General features: G+C 38.6%; 1 protein-coding gene across 2 annotated transcripts; it reads right to left on the reverse strand.

Annotated features, from left to right (window-relative positions):
- Positions 1-1724: 1724 nt before the first annotated feature.
- Positions 1725-9643, reverse strand: LOC102720741 (non-lysosomal glucosylceramidase-like). 2 transcript variants are annotated; one of them, XM_006661795.3, is made up of 18 exons: positions 9158-9643; positions 8943-9053; positions 8801-8857; positions 8582-8658; positions 8376-8475; positions 7731-7804; positions 6765-6868; positions 6461-6564; positions 5816-5869; positions 5515-5570; positions 5395-5433; positions 5168-5309; positions 4848-5032; positions 4329-4396; positions 4025-4097; positions 3823-3884; positions 2350-3631; positions 1725-1986 (listed from the first exon to the last, which is right to left on the reverse strand). In XM_006661795.3, the coding sequence occupies exons 1-18, from the start codon at positions 9236-9238 to the stop codon at positions 1728-1730; spliced, it is 2928 nt and encodes a 975-aa protein (XP_006661858.2). In that variant the 5' UTR covers positions 9239-9643; the 3' UTR covers positions 1725-1727. The 2 variants fall into 2 exon arrangements, with proteins under 2 accessions (XP_006661858.2, XP_015697380.1); XM_015841894.1 differs by lacking the exons at positions 8943-9053; positions 9158-9643 and having other exon boundaries at positions 8411-8475; positions 8801-8809.
- Between the last annotated feature and the right edge of the window lie 4700 nt (positions 9644-14343).

The raw sequence follows: 14343 nt of genomic DNA on the forward strand, positions 1-14343 counted from the left end.
TATGGACGGTCCGTTGACCCAATTTCTTTAAGCATCATAAATCTAAGTTATCTAACTATACACATATATAATTACATTTATATATATTTCTTTAAAACACCAAACAATCACCCGTATCTCAATGCCGTCTCTTTCGTCCTGCTGTACTGAGTTATGCCACTGTACATGTGCGCCGCTCACATATATTCCCGTAATGGGCAGCTATAAATGGGGTGACCGTATTTGGTTATGACTTAATTAATGATGGCCTTTGATCTGTAATTAATCAGACTTGAAGACAAAATGTCATCAAAGTTTTTTGGTCGGCTAGCTATCATCAGGCGAAGTGTAGCATGCGAAATATCTTGTAGTAATCACGACAGATCGTCGCCGATCAGTCATCACGTACCTAAATTGTAACAGCGAGACATAGAAATGGACGTTTGATCAACAAATATCCTACAGGCCCATGTCTAAATGTCAGCCCCACCGGGCCAGCTCTCCTTAGCCGGTAGGATACTTTTGTTCATCGAAATGCAATATCAATAATCACATGGACACGACCACGTACACAATGGGTATAAAAAAACAAAGCTAAAAAGTAAACTAACCCACACAGAGTGAACCATACGTGGGGTAGTTTGGGCTTGAACTGCATGCCTTGCCTGTCCAAAAAGTTACATGAGGAAATTATTGTATTTTATTTAAAATTTATCTGAAAAAATTATACTATTATTGAGCCCGATGCTAGATAAATCTCTGGTTCCGTCCCTCACTTCACAAATTTTGGTAGTCCAACCAAAAAAAATCCAAAAACAAAAGGAGTAATTTGCAAAAAAAAAGTCCGTTGCTGTACGGCCACCTACTAATAATTTGCAAACAAAAGTCCGTTGCTATACAAAAGGAGTAATTAGCCTTTTGAAGCGGATTTTTTAGGCTTTTATGGCTTACTACTAACATGTTTATGTTTGTGCGTTGCACCGGGTTGGTTTTGTTTAATTAAAAGTAGATATAAACATGTGGAGCTTAAACCTCAAGCTGATAATCCTAATTTAAATCCACATAAGCCAAAAAAAACTAATTACAGCTATGTTTTTGGTTTAACAGTAGAAAACAGATAGCATGAAAAAAACCAAAAAGATTAGTTGTTTGATTGGGCTTCTACCTTTTAGCTTGTAAGCTGGCTCATAAGCTCAAAGAACGGCCATGTTATCACTCCAACGACAAGCCTTCCATCAGCTCACTTCATGCAACCACTACTCTTCTTCCCGCAGCACAATTATATCATAACTTTCTTTGTAGCTGTGGTGTTTTTTTTTTGTTAACTTCAGAAACCCAGCATTCGCATGGTTTCGCACAATTCAAATATCAAATACCAGATATTCAAAAGCACTCAGACATCAGTTACATACGTAAACAAAGTTTGTGAAGTTGAACGAGGATGATGATTATATGATTTCGTAGTTTACTGTACAATTATACAACAAGAACTCTTTTCGAGCTGTGAGCTACTGAGCTTTGTGGTTCTTCAGATGTATATATGTTGCCCTCAAGGAAAACCCCCATGAACCCCCACTGAAACTTGAAACTTGGAAGGGGCCAAGGAAAAGCCGAAAAGGAAGGTATATTAGTACTCGGTAGTTGCATGTTGCCTCTTTAGGGTCTCTTTTGGTTTGGAGGATTTTCAAAGAAAAAGGAATTTGTGTGAAATTCCGTTCGGAAGAGGCCCTTAAATTTTTTCCTTGTGGTTAACATTGACAACGAAATGCAGAGCTAGGGAAACATCTATTGTCGGGTGCTATCTTTCTAACACTAATCTCGTTCATTGCTCGGATCATTTGTGGGGATAGGTGTATCCTGTCCATCAGGTTTACCTTGGGGGCATCGAGAATTGCCTTGGGAGGAGAGAGTGCCCACTGCATTGCCCAAACAGCAAGAGGTCGCATGTAGATCAGTGATCTATAGTGCCCGTCCATGGTCCATCCTTCCGGTGTCTGGAACCAGTACCTGCAATGTAAGAAACCCATTATGTTATCCAGAGATTAAAGAGGGTCTCCACAGAAATTTGCGCTTTTTTTTCCTTTCAAAGAATTAACAGTGCATCGCATTGATACTGCATTTTGCTGTTATACAGTAATAGTAGTAAACTAGTAACCCACTCCAGACAGAGTTAAGGATACAGCGGCAGAAAGCAACCGGTGATTGAATTTAGAGATAGTCAACAGTCAACACTAGCTAATTGGTTTTGAATGAAATTGGCAGCACTTAGCACGGTAGCCATAACAGGGGAGTGGTTAAAGAGACGAATGCCAGAGCTAAACCGACGTTAAGAAGTGTAATGTGAATTGTGAAGTGTAAGGCAGTGCTTACCCATATCCATCTTCTGACCACCCAGCAATAAAAATTCCTTCCGCTGTGGTGAATGCTTGATGCTCCATTCCATGGAGCAGCATGTTTGCAGCAACACCGTATGTAACACCAGTCCAGATTTCCCGAGATTGCATGCATGTCTCATCCACCTTTCCACTGGGAGTCATACCATTTACAGCTCCCAGTCGTCCTCCTTTAACCTTCATTACGTTGAACTCGAATATTTTCTGCAGGGCGCTTCTTATTTTTTGCTCATCAAAGAGCGGGGGCAAGCCTGAGGAAGCAGCATACCACTGCCCTGCTAGCTGATCAGCCTGAATAGATCGGCTATTACTGCTTGTGCCGCTGTCATAATTGAAGTAAGACCCATTCCATAACTTAGCCTCATATACTGCTTTGGCTTTTATGAATTTGAGCTTGTACTTTTCAGCAAATGCCCGATCACCAAGCCGATGAGCCATTGTGGCTGCAGCCTGAAGTGCAGCAAGCCAGAGACCGCCACAGTAAGCACTAATCCCATGAACAGTCCAGGCATCATAGGTTTGGTCGGGAAACCCGTCATTTTCAATGAGACCATCACCATCACGGTCAAATTGATCCATATAGTCCATTGCTGCACAAACTGCGGGCCAAACATCTCTACCAAATGACATATCACCAGTAGCAGCAAAGTCTCTGTATACCTGGAGCACAAATTTTGGGTTTAAATCTTTCCATTTGCTTGTATCATGTATGTTGTATGCATTCATTTCATGCCATGGATCATGTGTTCCTAGGTCATGAGGAACAGCACCTTTGACCTTGCGAATTCCGGAAGTACCATCAGCCAAAAATTTCATTCTCCGTCTGTCTTCATACAGAACGGCATTGGCAAAATCACGTTGGATGCTCAGCTCTATTTTGGGGAACAGATCAAGAAGAGCAAAAGAAGCATAGAAATGCACATCATAGGTGCACCACATGATGTATTCCACTCCCTCCAGGTACAAAAATTTGCCAACATTTTCAGGGCCTTTCTTAGAAAGCAAGTACGGTATTGGCTCTTGTGGACCAAGTCCATTGGTTGGTTCAACCATTTGCGATCCATGAACTGCTGCATACTTTGACACGCTTCGCTCTTCACCATCAGTGAGATCACCTCCGTTAGCAACTTGCTCTGCTGTCAGTTTGACATGGTTATCTTTAACTGATTCCTGTTTATTGTCTCTAGTGCCCCTTTTTGAAGATTTTTGTTGATTAGAACCAGGATTTGTTTTTTCATCAATCATTGGTGGTTGGCCATCTACATGAACAAAAGGAGATCAAGGAAGAATAGATTAGTGACTTGGGACAAAAAGGGATGCTAAATTCAGGTAACAAACAGTAGTTTCAAGAGTTAAAAGAGCATAAATTATCTTTGCACCATCCAGATTGCAACATATGCTGTAAAACTGAACATAAAACCACACCATTACAAAGTTGAGCAAAACATACCTGTCCAAACAGTACCCCCAGCTACTAGAAAGTAAAGCTCGTTAAAAAGTGTGAACTTATACCTGCAAGCAACATGAAACCCCAAATTCTAGTTAAGACCTATTTTATTTTAAAGGAAGATAAGATGTTCACTATCGTAGTTATAGACCTTACTGGAGAAGCTAAAATACATCATAGAGTAAAGAAAAATAGAAGGTCGTACCATTCTGGAAGTCTTTCATTCTTGAGTATGGGGTTTTGCCACTTTTCAATCTCCTCCTCCCAAATTTTATATTCTGCAAAAAACACATGGAAGGAACATCCAACAGTACAAGGTCAGTAGCAGAAGATTAATACATGGATCGTTAAGCTAGGACCAACATTGCACATCGATACACCTATGCCCGCACCATTATTAACATTGCTGTCAACAAGTAATTACTGTATTGCACTCGGATAGGTACAAGATTAAGATGTCAAGTGAATAGAGAGCATATATGAAGTCTACCAGTACAAAAAAAACATACTTGTCAAGGCATCATGTACCAAATTAACAGCTGATCTTTCAGAAGTTCCATAAAATTCGGTGTACCTCCTGCAATATATAAGATAAAATATACATTTTTGGTTAGAAGTATTGTAATGCACGCCAATTGTATGTTAAGTACTCTAATAGGTACCAGTGGGCTCTTACGTATTTGCGATATAAAACAGAAGCTACCATGGGACCATGTGCTCTACACTCCCAGCTCCCCACTTCAGGAGATCTTTTGTGAATAGATACTTGTAAATGTGTGTGCATATTATATGAACACCTTGCCAAAGATTGGCAGATGTATGATGTGAGTGTAATATTATTTTCTTCTCCCTTTTTAAATCTAGAACTCATGGTACATTTCTTTGGGATCCATCACATGTCACAGAAAGGGGTAAGCCACCCTAAGATGAATGTGCAGACAGGTCATATGGGCGATTGGAATTGAGAACAAAGAATACAGAATAACTCACTGAAGATGTAAACAAAATCAGAAAGCGCATGTGCTGACCTGTTGTATGTGCATCCCTTCTGAAACTTTATTTTAGGAGAGGACCAGGCTAAACCAAACACAACAGTACATCTACCATGTGGCTCTACCCAGGTTGAAGCCGAGACAGCTGCACAAAGTGTCTCCCCTGATGACGAAGGCATACTGGAACCAGCTTCAAAATTTTCTCGTTCAAAGTGGCCATTCTGAAAATAAAGTGAAAAAATGAATGAGAGAATTTGATTGGTGAGAAACATAGAATTGCTGCACTGCAGGAGGGTTGAAACAAAGGCTGCCATCGTCTTATTTTAGGGGGACGGGGAGTGGGTGCCATCAATTACCTGAGCCATTTTATCCCACATTTGCTTGGCTGAAACTTGACCTTCTCCTGAGAGGCCAAATACAGGCAAGACTGTCACATTCACATTCTGAGTTTCACAGGCAGCAATAGCAAAAGTAACCGGAGGATTATCCTTTGCTGTTCTGCAACACATGCTAGCTTGTCAGCTCATATAGGCACAGCATGATGCAAGAATGTGTGGGAAAAGGGAGAAGATTTGAAACTTGCTTGTGATGCAGAAGAACTCCAGAGACCCCATCCTCCGCACTGACAAAATTATAAAGTCAAACCGTGAGCACCATTAATCCAAAAGGATTAACATGTATAAAATATCTACAGATTACTTACATGAAGGGCTCATTAAAGTGGCCTCCTGAGTGATGAGAAAAACCTCCAATAGAGTTCTGTGTATAGCAAGAAAAATAACTCCTGAGTGTGAACCTCATTAAAATAGCACTTGAAGGACCAATAATATTTTTTTCAAGTAAATATCAAGCACTCTTGAGTGTGAACCTCAGAACCAGATTATTATGGTGGAAGTGTTTCTTAAGCACAAACTCTAATGCATAGTAATGCAAAAATGGACATAAAGCGTTGTACGCTGATATGTGCAAGAAACATATTGTTCAGAAAATTAAGATGTCCTTACCGCCCACGTCATTAACAGGCTTACTTTTGCACGGTCTTTTCCAGTGTTCACTAGCTGTAACAATTGTAAACGAAAAGAAGGATGGTCATATAATTTTATCGGGTTGAGAAGATTGAGGGCTTCTCTTGATCTCTTCAACAAAATACATATGAAAACTTAATTGAACATCCAATTCAGTATAATATTCATTTATCTGTAACTCCCTAGTAAACAGCATGTTCCATAATTTAAGAGCAATCACAGTACTTAGATTCTTTTCTATATAACTGTATTCTTAAATGTTTGACTAGATGTCCAAAAATAGTATTTTAACAGTGACCCATTATTGACCATATCAAAATTCCTCTCGGTAGGCTCTCTCTACCTTTGTGACCCATATCAGAGAAATATTTTCCTGAAGTTGCCAGAATAGATTCTTAACGTAAATGTTGTTGAACCGGTATCAGATTTGAACAAGAATTAGAGCAAGGCACAGTCAACCCCTAGTTCCACAAACCAAAACCTGACAGTCATCAACACCCATCCACCAGTATGAATATATCTAAAGGAATATACTTATTGGGAAACATGAAATAAAAAGAACAGGGGGTGGGGGCCTACTAAATGTGCCAGCGTAACACAAAAGGAATTTTGCAAGTCACTTACAGTGTACACAAAGACAGAAGTTGGGAGGCTGCTATCTTTGTAATCATGAGGAATGAATGGTGATATCTGACGACATGAGATTTTAAGATCTGGATCTGGTTCACCTGCGTACAAGGAAAAATTCATAAGATTATTCAGTTCAAAACATGTCTACTGCTACTAAAAAAAGGTAGTCATTTTATAATAGTACATTGGAACATCTAATGATTCTGCAATCGACATATAAGTTTGTTTCGCATAAAGCAATAATCTCTTGATACTTGATACAGAATAGAATTATTCCCACAGCTCCATAATGTCATACCATCATAAACAGTCCATGCCCTGGGAAACAATGCATGATAGGTAGAATGTTGACCGCTCAAGTTCCAGTCCCATGAAGAAATTCCAGAGTCATCATTACACTTCCTGAAATCAGGAAAGGCATCAAAGAAGTGCAATCTGTGTCAAATATGTTTGTGTTTCTTGAGTAACGCTGGAAGCATTATTGCAACATATATATATAGATAGATCAGTACGATAACCTAGCATAATTTTCTTCACATTATGGACACACGGCACTGCTGGTTCTTGAATCACAAATGTAAAAAAAGAAAAAGAGGATAAAATGCATCTCACTGATTTTATAATTTGGAAGTCGATATGTAAGATACATTTCTTTATGCACAGGACTGTTCGCTTTTGAATCACAAATTAAAAATGAAATTGAAACATAATTCAATTATATAGATTATGACAAGTGGATCTGCAATTCAGAAGGCCACATACAACAGGGGAGACAAAGCGTGTCAGAAGAATAAGCACAAGCAAACAATGTATGCATTAACCTTGCTAGGAATTGCTGTGAATACCATTCAAACAGCACTAAAGAACTTCTGCAGCTGCAAGTCTCCCACTTTTTTTTTAAAAAAAAGCAATGTAAAGTTACAAAGCTACTCCCTCTGACCATAAATATAAAAACTCCAAAAGTTTGAAATTTGTCCAAGAATATAAGCACTATCCCACCTACTTCCTCATCTCAACCAATGACAACCATCCCTCATTTCATTTAGTTTCCCCATCTCAACAAATACAGCCATCTCTCACCTCAATCTTAATCTCCAAAAAATTCCAGGAGTGCTTATATTCTTGGACAGAGGGAGTACATGTTAAAGCATAGCCTTTTGCAAGATAGTAGAATGCTGAATTTTTGGGCTCTGAAGCTCAGAGCTATTAAATTTGGATAAAAGAAAGACAGACAATTATTTCCAGCATTAATGAAGAATTTTACCTTAAACCTTCATGATGTCCAGGAGACAAGACTGATGAGAACTTTTTGTTCCCCCCATCGCGAGATACAAATATCTAGCACAGTGATTTGTATAAGTTCATGACTGAAACCTCGAGTTGTGAGACAAAAGAATACAAGCATAGAGAATTAGGAGCACTAAGTTAAAAGATTCAAGATTTTAAAAACAGTTGCTGTCGTAAATATTATGCGGAGCCCCTATGGGCAGAATGGGTGGCCCACATCCATGGAAGTTGATATGCATTGAAAGGGAAAATAAAAGTATGTAGTAACTGACTAGTTGACAATAACTTGCTGAGAGATAAACAACACTGATAAAGAAAGGGTCATTTCACAGGTATCACAAACAGCAGATGAAACTCGTCCATCCACAACCATCAAAAAGCGGGTGATAGCCATGCCTTTTATCTCAACAATCTTCCCAAAAAAAAAAAAACTCCTCTCAGCATTCGATTTCACACTTGAGTACAGTAGCACTTTTGACACAGATTTAGTGAATCAAAAAAATATGGTATGCAAGACACCAGTAATTTGTAGACATAAGATTTTTTTCCAGAAATAGTAAGCAATATGTATCACCATAAACTAAGCTGATTAGCTAGCAACAGTAAGATAAGAAAGCATTACAGAAAACTGGTTCTCCATGACTGGCGAGGTCTCACATAAGCCAGGAATGATGTGCCAATTCTTGAACTCTCCCCTGAAACCTCTTGAAATGCTACCACTCCTACAAAATCAGCATACCAATATCAAAATTATATCCTCCATAATCCAAACAGTCGCAGAAACACAGGAGATCACAGAGGCTAAAACATCAGTGTAGGTGGACACACCCCATCCCACCAAGCGGTACACCCTGCGAAGCTGACGGCTTACATTTCTCTTTGGTAAACGGATCAATTGGAGCTTTCTGCAAACACATTACGACCCATTTTATCACCACAAATGGTTTATATTCATAGATGTTCGACACAAATTTTATACAATCACCGCACTCCTGTTTCATCAACCAATGAAATAAATACAGATAGCATGAGAATAGCTGACGGTACCCTTCCATGCGAAGCCTCCTCACGAACATACGACCATAGCCTCAGCCCAAGGCTCATCTGGAATTTTCGCATCCCAAAGACAAGCTTAGCAGAGAGAAATCAAACTACACGAACAAACAGAGACCCGAGCGCTGCAACCTACCATCCTCATTGCTTCCATGAAGGTAACGCTGAACTCCTTGAGTAAGTTGGCGTGGCTGTTCAACCGCCGCCGCCATGCCTGCTCCGGAGGCGACCCGCCGTCGAAGTCCAACTGCGAAATCCAAACCATCCCCGACGCATCACCACACGCGCCACACGAACCATGCCCACCGAAGCAGCACGGCACACAGGAAGCGAACGGAAAATCGGACTCACCAGCTGCAGCGCGGTCCGGCCGACGTACTCCTCGGCCGGCCACGAGTTCCTCCGGCAGTGGAAGAGGTTGCTGCTCACCATCCCGGATCACCCCCCAATGCCACCCTCACTCACGCCCGATCCACCTCCCGCCGACCGGAGCCACAGCCCACGAAATCCCCCGCCGCCGCGCCGCCCGCGATCATGCGCTCCCTCCAGCCTCCTCCCACCCCACCTCACCGATCCCCCTCCTCCTCCTCCTCGATCCGACACCACCACCCCCCTCGCGATCGATCCAACCACCTCAGATCAAACCAAACCAAAAACCAAGGACTCCGCCCTCCGGCAGTCGCCGCCGCGGCGGCGCGTGGAGTCAGCTGCTCGCGAAGGCGTCGGACGAGGCGATCGACGAAGCGTCGCGTCGGTTGCCGCGTCGGCGCCGCAGCAGCCGCGTCGGCGGAGCAGAGGAGGAAAGGGGAAGGTGGTTGCTGCTGCTGGGGCTTTCGCTGCGGCGGCGGCGGGCGGTCGGCAGGCGCGAGGCCGGGTGCGATATATAGCGTGGTCGTAGCGATTTCGGGGAGGGCCGGTTTCGGAAGGATCGCGTCCGTTGCTGATGTCTACCGTCCCGTGGTGGAAACTGCTTCGGGTACCCCGTGGCGTTACATGTATGGATTTCGTCACGAATCTATCTGTGCTTGAATGCTACGGGCAAGGAGGGATCCGAATATTTGCGTCCTCTTTTTTCTGCGAGGGGATGGGAGTGAGGGAGGGAGGAATAATTTCTGTGGATCACGTTTTTGTGAATTTGGAGTTTGATATTTTTTGCGGAGTAGATAAGCATATTACACGTACATTGCAACGGTATTTTAACTAAAAAATACTCCATCCGTTTCACGATACAAGACTTTCTAGCATTGCCTAGATTTATATGAATGCTAATAAATCTAGACATATATATAAATTATATATATTCATCAATTAATGAATTTAAGCAAGACTAGAAAGTCTTATAATATGGCGAAAGGGCATGTAACATAGTGGTTAAAAGGCCTTAGTAGCACTTGAGGTCCTAGGTTTGACTGCTTGTCGGAGCGAATATTCCAGGATTCTAATGTTTTTGTGCTTTTAGAGGTAGTCGACAGCGATGTGCCTATGATATATCGACCGGGCTTCGGAGGTGCTCATAAGGGTACGGTCGTTCTAAAAAAATAAAAAGTCTTACGATATGAAACGAACACAGTATTAGCAATGTCAGTTGTTTTTGGTATATATCAGTTTATAATTGCTTTATATATTTGTTTGCGTCTTTTCTCTTTACTGCTGATCATCAGCTAGAGAGTTGGTATGGAAGGGTGACTTAGGCTTAAGTTGTTAAACAGGCATGTATGTTATAGATATAGATACATACGATTAGAGATAACAGAGTCCAGTAGAAACTTTAGAGATAAAGATAAAATCCTAAAGATATGATAGAATATTTGTCTTGTACGGAGGTTTCCATCTCCTATATACGCTATAAATACACTCACGAGAGTCAGTGTAATATACAACAGTTTATAGTATTTCTCTTCCTATTTAATATTTTCCACAATGATAACGTTTTATACATAATTTTCTTGAAAAAGATAAAAAAAATGCAACAGTTCAATATTAAAATTTTAATTATTTGTCTCATCGAACTACTCACGTGCAGATACAGGTTGATTAATTAGAATTAAATTTCGGAAAATATTGTTTTTTTCATCATTTTGCATAAATATATGAATTTGAAATATTTATAAAATATACTCAGTTTGCCAAGCGGTAAGGCGAAGCCACTGAAACGACGTCTCACGCTGCACAAGTACATCGGCGCAATGTTGCTACATCATTTGGCAACACCACTATGGTTTCATCAAATGATGTGGCAACACATATCACCAAATGGCATGTAATGTTGACACTATGTGTGCTGTCGTGCTCTGGGTGAATTAGGTATACTTTTACAAATGTTTTTAAAATCCAATATTTTGCTATAACATGGTGTAAAAAATAAAATATTTTAAAATTTAATTCAATGAATTGTGAAAAAACATGTATGCATATTTGATGTGTTGCTATTTAGTCTGGAGGGCTTCGATTCGTAAAAGTAAAAAAGATGAGTAAATTTCATAAAACTATATCTTATTTGATCAAACAATTGCAAAGCCATATATTTAAAGATGTATATCACAAAGGTATAGAATTTACCGCGCAACTACATATTTAAGGCCTTTTATCATAAAATTACAACTTTAGTGGTGAAGTTATAGAAAAACTATAAATCTTATAGTTTAGATACATAGCATTGTTTTTTTAAGTTACAGAAGATGTAGTTTTATGACAAATTTGCAATTTTATGATACAATGTTTTAAATGTGTAGTTTGGGATAAATTTTATTTAAATGGGTAGTTTTAGATACACATTCTTAAATCACTAGTACGATAGTTTAATCAAATATCGGTAGTTTTATGACTTATAGTTTTAATCCCTCATCTTTTCGATTATGCTTATACTTATAAGCTGAAATATAAATTTCTCAATTTAAATTTGGAGTTGATTTTAAAATTATTTCATTGTAGTTTATTATTCTATCTTTGCTTTTAGATCGCTGAGAATACATGTATAAAAGTTTTACCCTTATTTTTTAAACAGTGATAAGCTATTTCGTTTATTCTTTTTGAAAGCAAAATAATGAGACTGTAAGATGATGGTTTACAGTGGTTTTAGAACAATTGTTTTTGAAGAATGGACTTGATGTTCCTTAAGATCTTTGTATGCATAAGATTTTGTAATGTACTTTCATATAACTTCCTGCAATATTGTCGCAAAATATCATATCATGGTGAATATGCATGTAATCTTCCTTGGAGGCATGGTAAACACATGCTAGGCAAAATAGATATGCAAATTATTTTGATATCTTATATGCAAGTGGATCAATTACACACGGCATATGCTCTTGATGATGTTAGCTAAGCGATACCAGGCCTCAAACATGAGGAGCACAATTTGTTGATGTTTGGGTAATATGAGTAATATGTGGCTGCCTAAAATTATGTAGTACGGCAAATAAGTTTTCATCTTTCCATCATGCTACTAATAACCCTAATGTCTTGTGCAATCTTATCTCTCACAGACACTACATAAGTAAAGTTTTATCTTAATTCCTGGCTTAAAATTAATGACAGCAGTATATATGAACTGAATTATATGTAACTGTACAAAGCTATATTCAAACATTACAATTGAACCATATTGCTGGATATCATTCTCATTTTCCATTCTTTTAGGGGATGATTCTCTATTCCAAATTTGGGGAAATTCAAGCATTGGTGATAAAAAAAAAAAGAAGAAAGAGGTTTTGTGCATGCTTGTGTAATCTCAAGCTAAAAGTCAATTGCTAGCATCTACATGCAACCAAACCACAAATGGTCAACTGATATAAATGATTATTTCTATAGTACAGGTTGTCCCTAATTTTATTTCTCTTATATAGAGAGTTCCATGTGAATATGTCACTGTTACCAAAACACATAGATCTGAAGAGAAGAGAACCAATGTGTGCTCTTTGGCTTGCCTTTTTTTCGATTTTCTTTTTGTGGAGAGGACTCACTTTCGGTTAGCTTCATGACCTTGACAGCCAAATTATTTATCAACCGACTTTGATCTTTTCCTTGCTCACATGAATTTATCCTGTGCTTGATAGAACGTGTCTGGAATAGAAGGATTTAGTATAATCCATTATCTACCCCCTTTCCAAAATAAGGTTATTTTTCAGTTTTTGGATACTCTTCATCTTATTTAAAAAAATTACGATTAATATTTTTATTATTATTATATGATAAAACATGAATATTACTTTACGCGTGACTAATTCTTTTAAGTTTTTCTAGAAAATTTTCAAATAAACGGTTGATCAAACGTTGGACACATAAATAAAAAATTGCCAGAGGTAATAAAAAAATGACATTTATCTTTTCCTTGCTCACATGAATTTATCCTGTGCTTGATAGAACGTGTCAGGGATAGAAGGATTTATCGTGAAACAGTAATTGCAATGTTGCTTTGCTTTCAAGTAAAGTAGTCTTAACTCTATGGATGCATTAACTCTGATGTACAACTACGAGTTAAGAATGATATGCACCTTCTTTCATAATAAACGGATAGCATATACCTTTGGCATCAATCTCTCCTCATTCTACTTCAATTTTCTTTCAATTTTACTTCAACGACTCACTACTATTCACGTTTTACAGAATGAGTACTTGGCTCTATTATAGGACGTAAGAGATTCTACGAATTATTAGAAAGATGGACGACAACGAAGTTACGAAAATTCAATCTATTTGGAAGCTCTTACGGGAAAAACTATGGTTATAATGGCTCTATTATAGGACGTAAGAGATTCTAGAAATTGTTAGAAAGATAGACGACAACGAAGTTACACAAATTCGATCTACTTGGAAGCTCTTATGGGAAAAAAAAAACTATGGTTATAATGGCTCTACGATAAGATGTAAGAGATTCTAGAAATTGTTAGAAAGATGGACGACAACGAAGTTATGAAAATTCGATCTACTTAGAAGCTCTTACAGGGAAAAACTATGGTTATAAGGAAACAACAACGAACTCACTCTTCTCGTACAGTCTTACAGTCGTAATAAAAAAATTATCAGCCTTATTAAGAAACTCTAAGAGCTCTAGAAAAATGACTAGAAGTTGTATTAAAATACTAATATCATGATCTAGATATATTGTATATTATATTTAGATCATAACCTAAAATAAATCTCAATAAGCCAGAATATCTCATCTTCAACAACAGAGGTCTAGGCTATTGACTTTGCTGCCCACAACATAGTCAAGAGGTCTATGTGCATAGGGATGATAATTAACTCGGTGAACCTCAGATAATCAAATTGGCGTACACTCCTCCGTAGCTCCACGCTGTATATCTACATGAAGATAAAATCATTAGGGTCGATCAGTTTTAAGCTAAGCCGTGCACGAGAACGAACCTCAAAGCTAGCTAGTCGGACAACCGAAAATCCAAAAGGTTATATCGTCTATTACTCCGTATATATATGTTTTAGATAAAATTTTAAATTTAATTCTTAGCTTATATAAACATAAGTGTTGTGTCTTTTTTCTAAAAATATAAGCATTTATAAGGTTTCAGTCTCAT

The sequence above is a fragment of the Oryza brachyantha genome, chromosome 10 (genome assembly GCF_000231095.2).
Source record: "Oryza brachyantha chromosome 10, ObraRS2, whole genome shotgun sequence".
Lineage (NCBI taxonomy): Eukaryota > Viridiplantae > Streptophyta > Magnoliopsida > Poales > Poaceae > Oryza > Oryza brachyantha.